We start from the raw sequence: 20949 nt of genomic DNA on the forward strand, positions 1-20949 counted from the left end.
TGATAAGGCTCTTGATTATAGCCTCATTTGTAATAGCAGACTGGCAACAACCCAAATGCCCAGCAGAAGGAGACTGAATGAATAAAAAGTCCTCTGTGGATGTTTATTGGGTGTGAACATCCACACAATGGAGTCTTCTACAGCTGTCAAAAATAATGAAGACAATTTCTTTCTTCCTTCCTTCCTTTCTTTTCTTTCTTTCTTTCTTTCTTTCTTTCTTTCTTTCTTTCTTTCTTTCTTTCTTTCTTTCAAGGAAGAACACGTGTATGCATGCAAAGCAGGAAGGGGCAGAGGGAGAGAGAATCTTAAGTAAGCTCCATACTCAGCATGGAGTCCAATGTGGGGCTCGATCTCACAACTGTGAGATTATGACCTGCGCCAGAATCAAGAGTCAGATGCTTAACCGACTGAGGCACCCAGGTGCCCCAAAGACAATTTCTGTTAAATCTCTGTGAAATAATCTCCGGGATATAGGCAGTGAAAAAGAAAAAAAAAATGGAAAAAATCGTATCTTCAATTACTATTTTGCTTTTTAAGTAATGGTGAGGTGGGTGATGTATGCAGATATTTTAAAATGGAAGAGTAACTTTTAAAAATACTTTTCAATGGTTTTCCATAGAAGGAAGGTGGAAATAGGATAGGAAAGACTGAGCATGAAGCTAGATTTCCTTGAATCTACCTTGTCTTTTCAATATGACTTTGGAAACAAATATTTTGTATAATTACAAAACAGATTTTAATAAGGCAATTCCTAATTAAAAGTAAAATTAAGTGAGCCCCACTATGTATTCAATTGCTAGTATAACCACATCAAGAGAAACTATCCCAAGTGACTTTAAAAGACCCATTATTTGACTATCTCCCTAATGGGATTTACCCTAAACACAAAAGAAAACTTTATTCCGTTTTCAGTAATACATTTGTTAATAATATTGATATTGTCCTGAGATTGTAGGTGTATGCAATGCAAGATAAATGAGTAGTTTTGTTGGTGATGTTGAGAACTGGAGCTTGGGTTTGGGGGAAGGACATAAAAGTGTGAACATCTGTAGTCATGTTAAGTAAACATCTGTAGTCGTGAATTAGAAATACTAGCAAGACTTTTTTGTATATTTGCACATTTCCTAACTTTATTTGCTGAAAAGACTAATATCATTGAGTAACCCAGTAGTAGTAAGCACACTTTGTACCTACATATTGATCTTTAGATACCATTTTCTACTAAAAGGAACCAGAATTCCTTGGAGAAATGGCTTCTACCAAGTCAGGGAAACCAAAGAAGCTCCCATAGTCAACAAAGGTTGTGTCCGAAGAACTCAGAACCAGCTGGAATGTGTATCTCCTGTTGGCCAAAGATGGAACGCAGTACTTTGAGCAGCAAAAATCAACAAAGCAACTGCAGTAGATGAGACACATCACGTTTATTAAACTATATCTAAACTCCTGAATTCACCAGGAGGATTTTGTCTTAGACGATGCATGGGAACAGCTTGTTTTTTTAAAGTAAAAAGAAAGTAATAAGCATATTTCCTTCCCTTCTAAGTGAACTGTACTTTGGGCTAAATGATTAATTGATGAGAAAAAGTCTTTTTATAGGAATATTCTAACTAGTAAACTAGAGTTGATAAAATTAGAATATTACAGTTTTGCTGCTCCTAATTAATTTATGGCAGTGAACATCACTGGCTACTCAATTCACAAATAGGCGGTATGTGGGTAGAATTGGAAGTTCATGTTACCACCTGTGAAATGTTTTGCCCCCATTCCCTCCCCAGTAACTCAAATCTGAATCCAGTCAAGCCTCTAACTGCCAACTACTGGGAAATACAGGAGACAAAGGAGCATGTTAAATGGGTCCTTGAGGATACAATCAGCAGAGTCCAGTCAGTGGGAAACTACAGGATAAATAACCCTACTTCTTCTTCAAAAATTTTAAAAATTAGATGAAGATGAACCCTAGAGATCAAAAGAGATTTAACGAACACATTAACCAGTTGCAACATATGGACTTTATTTAGATTATGATTCAAACTATAAAAGCAAAACGCACTTTTGTAAGACAACCAGGGGAAATAGGAGTACAAGCTGCATGCTGATGATCTTAAAAAATAATTTTCATTATTTTAGGTGAACTTTATTAATCTTATATTTTAAACGTGGTTTTTAAGAGGTACACACTGGAAAATTTACTGATGAAGTTATATGAAGTCAGGGATTTCCTTCGAATTAATATGGATGAGGGTTTAGATGAAATAAAGAGTGGCCGTGAGTTGATAAGCGTTGAAGCTGGCTGATAGGCGAGTGCATGGAAGTTCTACATTGTATTTTATTTGAAATTTTTCATTATAAAACATTTAGGGGCACCTGGGTGGCTTAGTCAGTAAGCGTCCACCTTCAGCTCAGGTCACGATCTCGGGGTTCATGAGTTTTGAACCCCGTGTCAGGCTCCACACTTACGGTGCAGCGTCCCCTTGGTATTCCTTCTCTCCTCTCTCTGTCCCTCCCCTGCTTGTGCTTCTTTCTCTCTCAAAATAAATTAATAAACCTTAAAAAAAAAACTTTTAAGAATGTTATCTCATAATGGGAGCAAACATTGTATCAGAAATGAGTTTGTATAAGTTGAAAAAAAAAAACCCTAAACTAAAAATATACTTATTTAGGTCAAATACTCAAGTGAGTGAATTAGATACCATTAAATAACCAGTGAATTGCAAGCTTTGTGTAAAAAATTACCTAAAATATTACAGAGACAGGAAGATGAGTGAATCAGCAGATTCAGGAAATAATGCTGTATTCCAAGCTGGCTAAATAAAAGACATCCATGCACAGCTACATTATATATAGTAAAACAGCAAAGGCAAAGATCATCTTTAAAAAATGTATTTCAGTCAGGGTACTGTCAGGAAACTGGAAACGACATTAGGTATTTCAGAAGAGCCAATTTAATTTAGAGAATTGATTACGTTTTTGTGGAAGGGTGAAAAAGAAAAAAGGAAACACCTCCTGGGGTAAGCCAGAGATACCAACTGCTGGGCCTGGCTCCCAGGGAGACAGTGAGGTTTTCCAAAATCTAGGAGTTCACAGGAATTCTGGCAAGTGGAGCTTCTGCTTCTGAAGAGGGAGCACAGCCCAACTGTGAAGGGGTGTAGTGAGGCTGGGTCTTCAAGTGCAAAGTGCTGCTGCTGCTAAAATGACACTGACGGGAGCAACACGCAAACAGGAAGAAAAAAGTCCTTTCTCCCTCTTGCCTGCCAATTTCCCAGTGTGCACATCTGCAGAACCTAACAAGCTTCTAGCAAAGGAGAAATATGGTTTGCAGAGTTCCAGTCACAGTACCACAAAGCAGGCTATAAAATTTGGCATTTACATCTGATCACCTCATATGTATCACAGCATGCGTGCATGAATTTATTCATTCAAAAAATATGTAGTAAAGTCCCACTGTGTGCCAAATACTTTTTAAGTGCTTGGGATACATCAGTGAAGAACAATTTAGACAGAGATATCTGCCATACAGAGGAATGATGTTTCAAATGACAGCCTGTCATAGCAACATTCTAAGCCAGATGATAGGTTTTTTTTTTAAGTTTGTGTATTTATTTTGAGAGAGAAAGAGTGTGAGGGAGAGGGGCAGACAGAGAGGAAGAGGGAATCCTAAGTAGACTCTACACCACCAGCATAGAGCCTGACACAGGGCTTGAACTCACAAGCCGTGAGATCATCACCTGAGCCAAAATCAAGAGTCAGATACTGAACCGACTGAGCCACCCAGGCGCCCCCAGATGATAGTTTTGAAAGGATACTGTGCCCCCCTAGAATTGTGTGCCTTACAGTGATAGAATAAGAAAGGTATTTCAAAATAAAAAACTGGTAATAGTTTACTACCAAGAGTCCTACCTCAGGGAACTTCTCTGTATGAAAGCCAAAGAAGGATTGTCTCAGGCAAAAGATTTGCTAAGCAAATAAAATGATGTAGGCATGCAAACCCAGACAGACACTGTCTATAGAAAAGGATAATTTGTGGGATTTTAAGAGAAATGACTAAACTAAAATACTGGACAAAACAGAACATACATTTGAAGGTGGAGTAACCAGAGTCAAGGTGTTCAAAGGCTCTCTTAATGTTGAGGAGTGAGTTAATATATTGCTTGGACTTTAAGTTAAATAGAGTGAAGATTTATGGTTAACTATTAAAAAGAATGCACAAATCCCAAACCTGTGAGGATACAATTATGAAGGTAGAAAGGGGAGGACCAAAAAAAAAAAAAAAAAAGAAAACCTTATGCAAGAAATGACAAAATGGAGGAGAAAAGGCGCAATAAAGAATCAGAACAAGGGGCGCCTGGTGGCGCAGTCGGTTAAGCGTCCGACTTCAGCCAGGTCACGATCTCGCGGTCCGTGAGTTCGAGCCCCGCGTCAGGCTGTGGGCTGATGGCTCAGAGCCTGGAGCCTGTTTCCGATTCTGTGTCTCCCTCTCTCTCTGCCCCTCCCCCGTTCATGCTCTGTCTCTCTCTGTCCCAAAAATAAATAAACGTTGAAAAAAAAAAAAAAAAAAGAATCAGAACAAGAGCAACAAAAAAATTGAAAAGAACCAATAGAATCCAAGAAGTAAACAATCTTAAAATCTGTAATGGAAGTCACAATAATGTCAAATTGGAAATCTTTAAAGGAGCTACATGTTTTAATAAGAGCCATACCTAAAACATAAATGTTGGAAAAAATGGGAAAATATATACCAGATACATACTAATCAAAAGTGAGTAGATACATTAATTACCTGAAAAAAACATATTTCAAAACAAAAAATTATTAGGGGCAGAGGAAATGACTATGTAATGATAAAAGATTTAGTTCACCAGAAAGATAATAGCAATTCTAAACTTAGCATACCCAATAACCTCAAAATACATAAAGCAAAAAAAGATTGCTCTACTGAAAGAAATTGACAAATACCAGCATAAATACCTTTCTCCACTGTTGATGAGCCCATCAGTGTCAGAATCTATATTCATGAAGTGTGTTAATCTGTGGTTTTCTTTGCTTATAATACTTTGTTTAATTTTGTTCTTAGGTTAATAATGACTTTGTATAATGAATTGGGAAGTGCTCCCTTCACCTCATTTTTCCAGAACAGTTTATAGAGAAGTGCTATTATTTCTTCCTTAAATATTTGATAGAATTCAGCAGTGAAACCATCTTGGCCAGGATTATTTGTGAGAGATTTCTAACAAATTCAATCTGTTTAGTAAAAGTATTCAATTATCTCTTGAGTGAGTTTTATTAGTTGTGTCCTTAAAGAAATTTTTCCACTTCATCTAAGTTGAATTTATGGGCATATAGATGTTCGTAATATTTTTTTCTCATTTTCTTAGTATCTGTGGGATCTGTAGTAACATACTTCTCTTAATTCTGATATTGGTACTTAGTGTCTTTTCCCTTTTTTTTTTTTTTTTCCTGATCAGACTGACTAGAAATTTATCAATTTTATTGATCTTCTCAAAGAACCAAGAACTCAAGGTTTTGGAGCCATTGATTTTTCTCTTTTGTTTTTTATTTTCTCTTTCATTGATGTCTGTTCTGTATTATTTCCTGTCTTCTGCTTGCTTAGGATTTAATTTGCTGGGTTTTTTTTAGTTTCTTGATGTGGAAGCTTAGGTTATTGGTTTGAGCCCTTGCTTTTCTAATGTAGGTGTCTGCTTTAGCTGCACATCACAAATTTTGTCATATTTCATTTTCATTCAGTTTTACATAGTTTATAATTTTCCTCCTAATTTCTTCTCTGATCTGTAAGTTAGTATGTTCTTTGGGTTTCCAACTATTGGGCATTTTCCAGATCTCTTTCTTTAATTGATTTCTAATTTAATCCCATTGCAGTAAATGAACATAGTTTGTATGACTTAAATTCTTTTTAACTTATTCAGATTTGTTGTATGACCCAGAATATGATCTCTTGGTAAATGTTCCATGTGCATCAGAAAAGAATACTACTGTTAGAGTATGCTAGAAATGTCATTTAGGTCAAGTTGTTTGATAATATTGTTTGTGTCTTCTTTATCTTTACTGATCTTTTTGTGTAATTCTTCTATCAGTTATTGAGAAGCATGTTGAAATCTACAACTATAATTCTGAATTTGTCTTCTCTCAGTTTTTGATTCTTGCATTTTCAAGTTCTTTTTTTTTTAAGTTTTTATTTAAATTCCAGCTAGTTAACTTATAAGATAGTATTATTTTCAGGTGTACAACGTAGTGATTCAACACTTGCATGCATCACCTAGAGCTCATTGCAACAAGTGCCCTCCTTAATACTCAACACCTATTTTCCCCATCTTCCCACCCACCTCCCCTCTGGTAACCATCACTTTGTCTCTATAGTTCAGAGTCTATTTCTTGATTTGCTTCTCTCCCTCTTTTCTTTTCCCTTTGCTCTTTTGTTTTGTTTCTGAAATTCCACATACGATTGAAATCATATGGTATTTGTCTTTCTCTTTCTTATTTTGCTTAGCACAGTATACTCTAGCTCCATCCTTTTTGTTGCACTCTCACATTTATTTATTATTGTGAAAGCAGAACTGCACAGAGTGTTTACATGACTCACTATTTGCTATCAGAATCAGCTGTTGATTTATCGACCTTGTAGAACCGAGGTCTCATTGTTATTCAACATAGTAGTAGAAGTCCTAACCTCAGTAATCAGACAACACAAAGAAATAAAAGGCATCCAAATCAGCAAGGAGGAAGTCAAACTTTCACTCTGCAAATGACATGATACTCTCGATGGAAAACCCAAAAGATCCACCAAAAAACCTGCTAGAACTGATCCGTGAATTCAGCAAAGTTGCAGGATATAAAAATCAATGTACAGAAGTCAGTTGCATTTCTCTCAACCAATAATGAAACATCAGAAAGAGAAATCAAGGAATTGATCCTATTTACAAGTGCACCAAAAACCATAAAATACCTATGAATAAACCTAGCCAAAGAGGTGAAAAATCTATACACTGAAAAAGTATGGGAAGCTTATTAGAAATTGAATAAGGCACAAAAAGTGGGAAAATATTCCATGCTCATGGATTGGAAGAACAAATGCTTTTAAAATGGTGATACTACCCAAAGCAATCTACATATTCAATGCAATCTCTATCAAAATAACACCAGCATTCTTCACAGAGCTAGAACAAACAATCCTAAACTTTGTATGGAACCAGCATAAGACCCTGAATAGCCAAAGCAATCCTGAAAAAGCAAACTAAAGCTGGAGGCATCACAGTTTCAGACTTTAAGCTGTATTACTAAGCTGTAATCATCAATACAGTATGGTACTGGCACAAAAACAGGCACATAGATCAGTGGAACAGAATAGAGAACCCAGTAATGGACCCACAAACATATGGCCAACTAATTTTTGACAGAGCAAGAAAGAATATACAATGGAAAAAAGACCGTCTCTTCAGCAAATGATGTTGGGAAAACTGGACAGTGACATGCAGAAGAATGAACCTGGATCACTGTCTTGCACCACACACAAAAATAAACTCAAAATAGATGAAAGACCTAAACACAATACAGGAAGCCATCAAAGTCCTAGAGGTGAAAGCAGGCAAAAACCTCTTTGACTTCAGCTGCAGCAACTTCTTACTCAACATGTCTCTGTAGGCAAGGGAAACAAAAGCAAAAATGAACTAGTGGGACCTCATCAAGATAAATAAAAAAAGCTTCTGCACGGCAAAGGAAACAATCAGCAGAACTAAAAGGCAACTTATGGAATGGGAGAATATATTTGCAAATGACATATCAGATAAAGGGTTAGTATCCAAAATCTATAAAGAACTTCTCAAACTCAACACCCAAAAAAATAATCCAGTGAAGAAATGGGCAAAAGACATGAATAGATACTTTTCCAAAGAAGACATCCAGATGGCTAACAGACACATGAACAAGTGCTCAACTTCACTCATCATCAGGGAAATACAAATCAAAACTTCACTGAGATACCACCTCACATCTATCAGAATGACTAACAACTCAGGCAGCAATGACAGATGTTGGTGAGGATGTGAAGAAAGAGGATCTCTTTTGCACTGCTGGTGGGAATGCAAACTGGTACAGCCACTCTGGAAAACAGTATGGAGGTTCCTCAAAAAAGTAAAAATAGAACTACCCTACGACCCAGCAATTGGACTACTAGGTATTTTTTTTTTTTTAATTTTTTTTTTCAATGTTTATTTATTTTTGGGACAGAGAGAGACAGAGCATGAACGGGGGAGGGGCAGAGAGAGAGGGAGACACAGAATCGGAAACAGGCTCCAGGCTCTGAGCCATCAGCCCAGAGCCCGACGCGGGGCTCGAACTCACGGACTGCGAGATCGTGACCAGGCTGAAGTCGGACGCTCAACCGACTGCGCCACCCAGGCGCCCCTGGACTACTAGGTATTTATCCAAGGGACACAGGTGTGCTGTTTCGAAGGGGCACATGCACCCCAGTGTTTACAGCAGCACTATCAATAGTAGCCAAAGTATGGAAAGAGCCCAAATGTCCATTGATGGATGAATGGATAAAGAAGATGTGGTATATATATACAATAGAGTATTACTTGGCAATCAAGAAGAATGAAATCCTGTCATTTGCAACAATGTGGATGGAACTAGAGTGTATTATGCTAAGCAAAATTAGTGAGAGAAAGACAAATATCATGACTTCACTCATATGTGGAATTTAAGATGCAAAACAGATGAACATAAGGGAAGGGAAGCAAAAATAATATAAAAACAGGGAGGGGGACAAAACATAAGAGACTTAAAATATAGAGAACAAACTGAGGGTAGCTGGAAGGGTTGCAGGTCGGGGGAAGGGCTAAACAGGCAAGGGGCATTAAGAAGAACACTTGTTGGGATGAGCATGGGGTATTCTATGTAGGAGATGAATCACTGGATTCTACTCCTGAAATCATTATTGCGCTATATGCTAACTAGGACGTAAATTAAAAAATAATAATAATAATACATTTAAAAAATTTTTTAAAGTACCAAGTTCTCAAAATATGCTATCTTACCCATAGTAAGGTCTTACCCATATCTTACTATATAAGAAATATACTGATTTACCCTCAGTACTAAGCTATAAGCGTCCTATATTTTTACTAAAACATCCAACTTAGACTTCTTTTGATTTAAGCTTTGTGTGTGTGTGTGTGTGTGTGTGTGTGTGTGTGTGTGTGTGTATCAATGGCTATTTGGTATCCATGGTATGCTTTTTTTTTTTTAATTTATGTATTTTTAAGTTTTTATTTAAATGCAAGTTAACATGTAGGGTAATAATGATTTCAGGAGTAGAATTTAGTGATTATGTAAGCATTTTTAAGTTCTATTATTAGGTGCATAAATCAATGAAATAGAAATCAACAGTCCAAAAGTTGTTTCTTTGAAGCACTGTTCGGGCAAAATTAATCAAGAAAAAATAAAGCATAAATAACCAAGATTGAGGTAAAAGGGAAGCATAGCTACAGCTAAAAAGATAAGACAGTGATACAATTACCAATTGTATGCCAACAAATTTGAAAACAATTGTAAAGAAGACAAATTTCTAGAAAAATGTAATTACCCAAATTGATTTGGGTATTATAACTCAAATGAAAGCGGTGTCTTTAAAAAATCTTCTCACAAAGAACACAGCAAGGTCTCTGTTGATTTTATATGTGAATTCTACCAAACTTTTGAGAATTACACTATCTCAATATAAACAGACTCTTCTGGACAGCAGAAAAGGGAACAATTTCCCAATTCCTTGAGATGAGACTACTGTAATCTTGAAAGCAAAACTAGGCAAAGACATTATGCAAAAGAAAAGTAATACACTAAGGTCACTTATAAACATAGGTATCAAAACCATAAGCCAAATATTAACAGACTAAATCCAATTGCGTATGTTTTTCTTTAACAAGGTGCACATTGATCAAGTTGGGTTTACCCCAGAAATACAAAACTGGTCTAACTTTAGGCAAACCTTGTATTTCATCAACCAAATTAAAGAATTATGAAATTATTTCACTAGATTGCATTTCTGCAATACCATCCATGATGTAAAGCTAATGCAAATTAAGAATAGACCAGGACTTCCTTAATCTGATGAGAAGAATCAACAAAATATCTACAGCAAAGATGAATCTTAATGGGGGAAATATTTAAAATAATTCTTTGAAATCAGAAAAGAGAATGCCCACCATCACCACTGTTTTTTCAAACTTGTATCAAAAGTCCTAGTGGGGCACCTGGATGGCTTAGTCAGTTAAACATCTGACTTCAGCTCGGGTCCTGATCCCGCGGTTCGTGAGTTCAAGCCCTACATCCAGCTCTGTGCTGAGAGCTCAGATCCTGAAGCCTGCTTCAAATTCTATATCTCCCTCTCTCCCTCTCTCAAAAATAAATAAACATTAAAAAAATTTAAAAAGTCCTAGCAAGTACAGTAAATCAAGAAAAAGAAATTAGTGGCATAAATATTAGGAAGAAAAAACACAAAATCTTATTGAGAAATGATGTGATTATCTACATAGCAAACCCAGAAGAAGCTACAGACAAATTTTTAGAACTAACAGCATTTTTGGGGTGCCTGGGTGGCTCAGTTGGTTAAGCCTCCAACTTCGGCTCAGGTCATGATCTCGCGGTTTGTGAGTTCGAGCCCCGCATCAAGCTCTGTGCTGACAGCTGTGCCTGTGTCTTCCCCCTCCCTGCCCCTCCCATGCTCATGCTCTGTCTCTCTCTGTCTCTCAATAATAAATAAGCATTAAAAAAATTTTTTAAAGAAATAACAGCATTTTTGTCAAGATGGCTGCCTATAAAGTCGATAAAAAAACTGCATTTCTATATAGCAGCACAAAGTATTAGAAAACATAATTTTCAGAATGTATTTCCATTGTTACAAAAATATAAACCTCCCAGTAGTAAATCTAACAAAAATTTGTATGCCTTGTCTGCACAAAGTGATAAAACTTTATTGAAAGGCATTTTAAAAGACCTAAATAAGCAGAGAGATATATAATGTTCATGGATAAGACAACACACATCATAAACATGTCACTTTTCCCCAGTTTGATTTATAGAGTCAATGCTGTTATAATCAAAATAACAAGCTTTTTTTTTCTTATGACACTTGAAAAGCAGACCTTTATATTTATATGGAAGGGTAAAGGAATAGACATGACACTCAAAAAAATTAGGGTGTGAGAATTGCCTCACCTTTATGAAAAATTATAAAGCAAGACCTAATGCCATGTGCTCAAGGATAAACAGAAATAATGACCAGGAGGAACTAAATAGAAAGCCCAGAAGCCGACTCTGACATACATGGGACCGTGGAGGATCAATAGGGAAAGAGGGGGTTTTGCAGGAAGCTGTGCTGCGCAGTGCTGAGCTAATTCCATCCTCACCTCATCACTTAACAAAGGAATCCCATGAGTATCAAGGACAGAACTTTAAAATTTAGAGTAAAATGGGGCACCTGAGGGGCGCCTGAGTGGCTCAGTCGGTTGGGCATCCGACTTCGGCTCAGGTCATGATCTCACGGTTTGTGGGTTCAATCCCCATGTTGGGCTCTGTGCTGACAGCTCGGAGCCTGGAGCCTGCTTTAGATTCTGTCTCCCTCGCGCTCTGCCCCTTCCCCACTTGTGCTCTGTCAAAAATAAATAAACATTAAAAAAAATTTTTTTTAATTAGAGTAAAATGTAGGAGGTGATCTTTCTGGCCTTGGAATATAAGATGATTTCTTAAGATACAAAAGCACAAACTAGAAGAGAAAATATGAATAAGTTCAACTATTTTTAAAGTTTACATTTTTGTAAATTGAAGACATTTTTTAAATTAGAAGAGAGAAAAAATGTATAACATATTCAACCTACAAGGACTGATATGCAGAACATATAAATAAATTGATGAGAAAGATAAATAATAAAATAGAAAGATATATAAAAGATATTAACAGACATTTCACTGAAAAAAAGATGTGTACGGCCAATAAACACCAAGAAACAATTTTTAGTCTCACTAATGATCAGTAAATGCAAACTAAGACCACAGTAAGATGCTATTTTACCCCCACCGATGATACCAAGAATTAGAAAGGATATAAAGCAAAAAGCACTCTTAAACATTGCTGATGGATTATAGATCGTATAACACCTTTAGGGAACACTTTCACATTCTCATGTTATGTTGGACATTTGCATATCTTGTGAACCAACAATCCTACTCCTGGATATCTACTCTACACTGGAGAAATTCTGCACTTTTATTTGCAACAGGAAAAGTAAAAACAGGAAGTAACTCAGAGCCCTCATCTACAGAAAATGGATAAATACATTCTAGTATATTCACCTAGTGGACATTTAACCATGCAGCAAAGCTGTTGAATGAGCTACAAGCTATACACAACATGGATGAATTTTAGAAATAGTGTCGAGTAGAAACTTCAAGTCCCAGAAGACTCCTTACAGTATTATACCACTGTTATAATGCACAAGAAGAAGCACACTAAGTATTAAATATTGTTGAAGCGTGTGTGTGTGTGTGTGTGTGTGTGTGTGTGTGTGAGTGATGGGACAGTGTTTAAAACAGCAATGGAATAACAGACCCAGCATTTAGGATAGTGTGTGCCTCTGAAGAAAAGGCAAGAGGATGGAACAGGGAAGGCACACACAGGTAGATGCAAGTTCATTCTTCACTAGGGTGGTAGCTTCTGGGATATTCATTATTTTATGCTTTATAGCATAAGTATATATTTTTATATGATTACTATGTATACATGTAATTATATAAATATGTTCTTTTGTATGTGTGAAATATTGGCATTAAACAAAGATCATTTTAGTTTTAAAAAAAGAATCCTTTCGAGGAGCCAGTCAACAGGATCAAATCACTGAGGGGAGAATAAATCAGGCAGCTTCAGATTTCTCTGCAGCAGTCATCCAAGCCAAGTAGCAATGGAGGAATGCCAACACATTATTCAAGGAAAGAAGGAGCCATGGTTTTGTATCCAACCAGCTGTCCTTCAGGTATGAAGGCTGCAGACAGAAAGTTTTGAACACATATGATTATATTAACTTGCTAGGGCTACCGTAACAAAGCACCACAGACTGGGTGCCTTAAACAGTTGAAATGTGTTTTCTCACATTCCTGGAGGCCACAGGTCCAGGATCCAGGTGCTGACAGGGTCGGTTTCCTCTGAGGCCTCCCCCCTTGACTTCAGATGGCTAGCCTCTCACCAGCCCCCACAGGGTCATCCCCCTGTGCACACGACCCTGATGTATCTCTTCCTCTTCTATAAATCCTTCATAGAAACCCAGTGGTGTTGGATTAAGGCCTCACACTGACGGCCTCATTTTAACTTAATTACCTCCTTAAAGACCTTCTGTCCAAATACAGTTATATTTTGAGGTACGAAAGGTTGAGATTTCAACATGAATTTTGGTGGAGCACGATTCAGCCCATAACAAAAATTGCAAAGAATATTGTTCCCATCAACAGTATTGGGCTGAACCTCAGCCAACCACAAGATGATTGGGGAAGCCACACAAAAGTAATGTCAATGATCAATGAATATATTTAACTGCAGAACCAATTGGAAAACAAAAGTGGGAAATGGAGTGATAGAACAGAATATAAATACTATATGCCCTGACAATGAAGAATGATAAAATTACCAAAAAATTAGACTGGAAGAAAGAAAGAAAGAAAGTAGAAAGGAGGGTAAGTTTTCTGATTGCTTCATCTGTAGTGGCTGAGAGTCCATCCATCAAAAGGAAAATCCAAAATGAGACCTAAATTAAGTACTGAAATTTTGTGTATGGTAGAGGTAGCATCTTGGTGTGGGAGGAGGGATGAATTATTCATTAAATATTATTGGGACAACTTAGTAGCCATCTGGAAAAAAATAAAATTGGAGCCATATCTTTTCTTTAACACCAAGTTAAATTTCAAATGGATCAAAGATTTAAATGTGAAAAATAAGGGGCACCTGGGTAGCTCAGTCGGTTAAGCATCCGACTTTGGCTCAGGCCATGATCTCAGGGTTTGTGAGTATAAGCCCTAGGTCAGGCTCTTTGCTGACGGCTCAGAGCCTGGAGCCTGCTTCAGATTCTGTCTCCTTTTCTCTGCCCCTCCCCTGCTCGCTCTCTCTCTCTCTGTCTCTGTCTCAAAAATAAATAAACATTAAAAAAAAATTTTAATGTGAAAAATAAAACTATAAAAGTTCTGGGGAAAAAAACATGGTAAAATTTATTGATAATCTGAGGCCTTCTCAGCAACAACTGAAAATCCAGAGACCATCCAAATTAATAAGCTGAGCAACGCAGAAATCAAAATCTATATCACAAAAAGCACCATAGGTCCAAAAGTGGACTTCAGAAAACTGAGAGAATGTATCTGTAATTCATATCATAGGCAGGGAACTAATCTCTCTACTAAATAAAGAGCTTTTTCAAATAGAGAAGATAAAGACCTCTTAACAAAATATAAGAGCAGCTACTTCACAGAAAGGAAATACAAAGGGCTGTCAAACATGAAAGGATGGTCAGTTCCATTCATAAGAAGGGAAATGCAGATTTAAACCACATTCTTTACCTCTCAAAGAGTCCAAAAGTTTAATAACAGACTGTGGTGAGGCTATAACAAAACAGGGACACATGTATTTCTGGTGAGGAATTGTTACAGTCCTATGGAGGGCAGTGTGATGGTATCTATCAAAATGACATGTGTATTCCCTTGTCCACATCTGGAAATGTATCCTACAAATTCACGGGCACAAATGCAAAACTATACCTAAGGTTATTTTTTCAGTGATGTTTGTAATAGTAAAAAATTGGGGGAGAGAGGAGTATTCATTCATAAGAATCTAGTTAAATAAATAATGGAACATCCATACAATGAATAATAATGCAGCTGATAATAAAAGAACGAGGAGGCTTTCCATACACTGATGTGGCGAGAACTCCAAGGTGTATTGTTTAGTGAAGAAAACAAAGTGCAAGTGAATGTTACCTTTTATATAAGTAATACGTGACCTCATATGAAAAGATGGGAGTATCAGCCTGTATTCATATTTGCTTATATAAAGCATAAAGAAACCCTGGAAAGTTACATAGGAAACTAAAAATACTGTTTACTTGTATACAATAGAGACATGAATGGGAAGGAGACTTTTCACTGTATAACTTTGCATACCTTCTGGTCTTTGAAACATGTAAATGAGTTACTTAAGTTCAAAAACTTAAGTAAATTTAATTCTAAAAGATCATGGGCATGAAACATAGTTCTGCTATTTAATAGTTGAGCGGATTGGGACAAGACAATCTCTTTGAGTCATAGTTTTCTTATCTATAAAAGGCTGTAATATCAGTATCAAGCTCGTAGGATTGCTGTTAGGGTTACTGAGGATGCACATGTGTGGCTGCCTCCAGCACCTAGTAAGTACTTAGTGGTCATGAATGCATGTTACTGTTCTGAGTCTTGGTGGTAAATTCGTATGTTTAAGAGACACCAGCTTCAACTGACCATTCCTTTGTAGAACCAGACATCCTGGGTCCTTTCCAGCATGGCAGCCCTCTACTGGAGAGTAAAAGGCCAAGGAAAGAAGGCAATTGACTGCCTCCGCCAGGCCCTCCACTATGCTCCACACCAGATGAAGGTGAGTGGGACTCAGAAGGTGTGAATTTCTGTCTCTTGGTCCTTTCCATTGTTTATTCTGAGGTTTCAACTAGCCGTCCTCACTCTTAGCCAGTAAGAAAGTGGCAAAATAGCATAGGCTGGAAGAACCTATGACCCCACTTATGCTACCACAAGCCTGGACGTTATACCCACCACCATGCCTTCCTGCCTCAGCAAATGGGGACTTGGGGGAAGGTCTTCAGGATCACTGGAAGGTGTTTCTTTCTATTCAGAGCCACCTGGCATAAAACATACTGGCCTAGGCAGCCTGTCACCCTGCAAGTCGTTCTGGGTTTAGCTCATCCCCAGAGGCCTGGAAGCCTGTTACACTTGTTTTGCTTAGACTGCTGACTTAAGCTTGCTTCCAGACACAGAAACTGAAGCAGTTTCCATCTCTTCTTATATATCGGCCAGTTCCTGGTCTTCATCTGACTTCACCTTTTCCACAAAAACGAAAACTTCAAAAAGCCCTGCTAACTCAGTGTAACATCAGTCTTTTCAAAAATGCCAGTTGTAGTTATGATGACTGAGAATGTTCAGCTTTTTAACAGCACATTTGTGTCCACATGTGCTGAGTTCTGCATTAATCTCCACATCTCCTACTTCCTGATGACATGGCTCATGTCTTCATGAGTGGTGGCAGGAGCTCACCTTTCCTTTTAGGCACTGTTGAGTTCCAAATGCAGCCGGGCCCCTTGCTAGCTTTGTGACCTTGGGCAGGTTATGAGACCTCTGTGGCCTCACGTAATGCCCTGCACTCTGCGAGTGTCCAGTAAGGACAGAGGGGTCCTCCTTTCCTGTGTCTTCTGTATCTCCTATAGAACTCCAGACTGTGTGATTCAGGTGGTAGTCGCTTGGGTAACACATTTAAAGGACATAAATATTTGTGATGATAAAAATGTCACTACTTGTTCAGCCTATCATCCTGTGCTCTGTACTGCTAGACAGCAGCAAGGGCCAGCACTCTAGGTCATGGGTCAGAGAATGTTTTCTGTAAAGGGCCACACGCTAAGAAATTTAGGCTACGTAGGTCAGACAGGCTCTGTTCTTGCCACTCGGTTCTGCCATGGTAGCATAAAACAGCCACAGAAATACGTAAAAGAATGGGAATGGTTACATTCCAATAAAACCTTACAAAAACAGGCAGCCAGCTAGATTTGGCCTGTAGGCCAAAGTTCACCAGCCCCTGCTCCAAGCAGATGATGCTGTGGACCTTGCAGAAGGCACTTTGACTCTGTGACAGCATGACTCAGAGTGTGTGGTCTATGGACAGGTGTCAGTCCATGAGCCATTTATTACCAATCTGCAACAAGATGGGAGCCTATACCAGAACGTAAACCACCAACTTCACTAAGCAGATTGTTTACTCAGTTGACATTTCTGCTTTGTGTTTTGAGGCTAGACTTTCCTAATGAAAGAAGTAATGCGTTGGTTTATATTCTCGAGCAATCGCCTTATCTATCACAGGCCAGTAGCAAATAGAAGACCAGCAGTTTCAGTTGCATTACTCAGTCATTGACCAGGAAAAACCTACTGCATTATTTATGAACAACTAAGAATGAAAGCTCAAAAACCAGTATCTTTCCCTTCTCGCCATTCTCCTTCTGTTCCCAGGATGTGCCCCTGATTAGCCTGGCTAATATCTTGCACAATGCCAAGCTCTGGAACGACGCTGTCATAGTAGCCACCATGGCAGTAGAGATTGCGCCGCACTTTGCTGTGAACCACTTCACTCTGGGCAACGTCTACGTGGCAATGGTGAGATTGGTAGTGGGGGCAGAGCACACCGACTCTGCCCCTCTCTCCCGGGCACACCTTTGATTGCAAAACTTCCTTGACTATCAGTGTCCTCCAGTTTCCTGTACATTTTGTGTCTGAAATTGCTAGGTCCACCAAAGGTATATTTTATGGCTAAAGGGTTTGTGCATTAAAAAGACAGTACATAGGGGCACCTGGGTGGCTCAGTCGCTTGAGCATACGACTTCAGCTCAGGTCATGATCTCACAGTCCGTGGGTTCGAGCCCCGCGTCGGGATCTGTGCTGACAGCTCAGAGCCTGGAGCTTGCTTCGGATTCTGTGTCTCCCTCTCTCTCTGCCCCTCCCCTGCTCATGCTCTGTCTCTCTCTGTCTCAAAAATAAATAAAAACATTTGAAAAATTAAAAAAAAATACAGTACATAAGGGGCTCCCAGGTGGCTCAGTCAACTAAGCCTTTGACTCTTTGATTTCGGCTCAGGTCATGGATCTCATGGTTCATGAGTTCAAGCCCCTCATCAGGCTCTATACTGACAGCATGGAACTTGCTTGGGATTCTCTCTGTCTGCCCCTCCCCTGTTCTCTCTCCCTCTCTCTCTCTCTCTCTCTCTCTCTCTCTCTCTCAAAATAAATAGATAAGCATTTTTAAAAATAAGATAAAAATATAGTACATGAAACTCACCTAAGTACTTGTACTGTGTAGCTCCTCCACATGAATTTAACACTAACAATAGTGTCAGAGTTTTCTGGAGCCAGAAAAACTTACCTAATGCTCACATGGACATAAACACTCGTATTCTCTTGCCTTCAGGTTGGGCTAGGTACCTGTCATTGCACTCATGATGCCCTGTGCATGTTTTTCTTGCCACATTTTCACCTTGTTTTATAATCTTTTTTAAGTGTCCGTCTCTCCCCCTAGACGAGGAGCTCCTTGGAGAAGAGACTCCTCTTCATCTTTCCGTTCCTAGCACTTCACAGTGTTTGGCACATACCAGGTCTCTTCAAATGTTTAATGAATGCTGGAGTGCCACTGGTTACATGGGATCCCATTTACCGAGAAAATACCAAAGCCATCATCCGGAACCCTTGTTCTGGTCAGAAACAAGGACCAATTTCAGAACTTAAAATCCCAGGGGTCCTCTAGAAGCTGTCATAGCTGAATTTAACATTAGGATCATGCCTTGCACTTGCATCTAAAGCTGGGTGTCTCACATGGGGCAATACCCAAGGTATTCTCAGTAAAGGCTAATAGAATAAGCAGCTTAAAGCTCTAAGTTTTATGTGTCATCCTTGACTTGAAAGGCGGCAAGTATAATTTGGCCAGGTAGGTATTGCTGAATGTGCAGATTTCCCTCTCTGCTTCTTAAAATCAAAGAATCTATTTTTGTCCCCAGTAAATGTGAAATTTGCTACTGTGAATGAGAAATTCTGCCTCTCACTTGCCTAGGAGGCGTCATTCAACCAGTTGGTTTGGGCTCTTCTTTGAGAGTGTTGGTCTACGTAAAAGATTAATGCCTTCAAAATGGCCGTGATCATTTCCAAACAATGTTTGTATTTTTAAACACTAGAGAGAACAAAAAACTGTTTGAAAATCTACAATACCTGACTTTGAGATACCTGACTTTACTTCCATCTCTCTAGCTGTAGTAACAAAACTTCAGGCAGATGCATAAGGAGCATTTGCCAGGCATAGTTCTAGAAGTTTCTGTGAGGATTAAATGGAGGGATTTTGTAAAGCAGCCGGCACAGGGCCCAGCACAGGGCAGGTACTCAGGAATGATGGCTCTCACTGTTACCTCCAGGATGCCTCCCAGTGTTGGGTCAGACTTTTGTAAAGGTGATCTCCCCTTCCATTTTGGCTCTTGGGTTCTGCCTTCATTTTCTTTGTGATATTGTACCTTGGGGGTGGAGGTAGTTATTTCCTTCCAGACCTCGGAGTTTTCCTCAGAGATGTAGACCTATTGAGAAAATACAGCAGGATTGCGACTGGCACAGAGGCGCTTCTCGAGAAGAAACCAGTGATGACACATATTTAGCTGGGTATCCCTCTCACGTCTGTCCCTTTGCCTCTCACAGGAAGAGTTTGAAAAAGCACTGGTGTGGTATGAATCGACACTGAAGCTGCAGCCTGAGTTTGTTCCGGCCAAGAACCGAATCCAGACTATCCAGTGTCACTTAATGCTGAAGAAGGGACGGCGCTCTCCCTAATGCATCCCTCCTCTCTCTCTTTCTCTCTTTCTCTCTCTCTCTCCCTTCATGCTCTTAAAAAAAAAAAATAAGAAAAGAAACCAATCATTGTCAGTATCTACTTTTAATGACGTGTGTGAGAATAACTGAGTAAGACTTAAAACAGGACTTTTACATATGTGGGAATTGGTTTTGTTTTGTTTTTAAGTTCCTTCTTTCCCCCAGCCAACCTCCGCAACACAGATTTCTCAAAAGGAAAATTCAACCGAAAGATACCGTGTAAATACTGAGCCAAGACGTTTCTGGAGCTGCGCTCTGTCTCCAAAACCTCGATGCCTTTAGGGCTTTCTTCAGTGGTCCAGCCAGCCTCCTCCTCTCTCTTGGGCGGAGGATGAAACCGCGTTGCACATTCTCTGCTTCCTGTCGTAGCCTCTGTTGTCGGTGGAAATGCAAAAGCCCATCTGGTGCCAGTGAGAAGCAACGTTGTGCGCTCTCCCCATTAGATCCCTGCTGTCCTCGGTCACGTCCGTTCCATGCTGCTATGTTACGAACTCTCAGAGGTAGTTTGCAGGGGAGGAAGGGGAAATGATTTTTAAGACAAAATATTTACAACAACAGAAACTCTTAGGATCACCTGACCTTTGTGATGTTATTTATGTTGGGGAGGGAGGGGGGCTGAGAAGGGGAAATCAGCCGTGTACACCATCTATATCATTTGTACTTTACTTACAAATCACAAGGAAACCAATAAGTTGAAATCCTATATAACAGGTTTATATATATAGAATATGTATATTTGAAGCCCTCTACAGACCGAGTCTATGTTTTACTAATTCTTTGTTCACTGTGTTACCCGCCTTGGAATAAGGTGTGAGTGTGTGCTCCCTCTCTCTGAGGCCTTCAGACTTAGCTCCTCAGGAGAAAGCGACGCACCAAGGTTGAGTATTTCCATACAGTGCTCTTCCCTCTGGTCCCAGGAGAGTCAGAAACTCCAGACATTTTGGAATCTTCAAGGGCACATACTGAGAACAAAAATAAAAGTTGTTTATGAGCAAAATAGGTCTGTAGCGTGTTTTTTCTTCAAAACCAGACTAACGTGGACAGCTCTGAAGCCAATGATAACTCTGGATCTGATCCTCTCAAGTCCTGGGTCATCTTTATCTTTCTTTCCACAACAGCAAAGTGAGGAGAGAAATAATCCATCACTAGATTGTATGGCTGATGAACTTATCAGCATGATACATTTGACCGGCAAAGATGCACAATCAGCAAGTGTTCAGAGTTGGGTATATAATTGACCTTCCCGGGAAAGGAAGAA

General features: G+C 38.9%; 1 protein-coding gene across 2 annotated transcripts in view; it reads left to right on the forward strand.

Annotated features, from left to right (window-relative positions):
* Positions 1-20688, forward strand: part of TTC17 (tetratricopeptide repeat domain 17) — a 128997-nt gene extending 108309 nt beyond the window's left edge. For both annotated transcript variants that reach the window (XM_043580995.1, XM_043580996.1), the window contains 3 exons: positions 15551-15670; positions 17305-17448; positions 19521-20688. In XM_043580995.1, the coding sequence (XP_043436930.1) occupies positions 15551-15670; positions 17305-17448; positions 19521-19652 (396 nt within the window). In that variant the 3' untranslated portion in view covers positions 19653-20688. The remainder of the gene's footprint in view (positions 1-15550; positions 15671-17304; positions 17449-19520) is intronic.
* The last annotated feature ends 261 nt before the right edge of the window (positions 20689-20949 follow it).

The sequence above is a fragment of the Prionailurus bengalensis genome, chromosome D1, assembly GCF_016509475.1.
Source record: "Prionailurus bengalensis isolate Pbe53 chromosome D1, Fcat_Pben_1.1_paternal_pri, whole genome shotgun sequence".
NCBI classification, from domain to species: domain Eukaryota; kingdom Metazoa; phylum Chordata; class Mammalia; order Carnivora; family Felidae; genus Prionailurus; species Prionailurus bengalensis.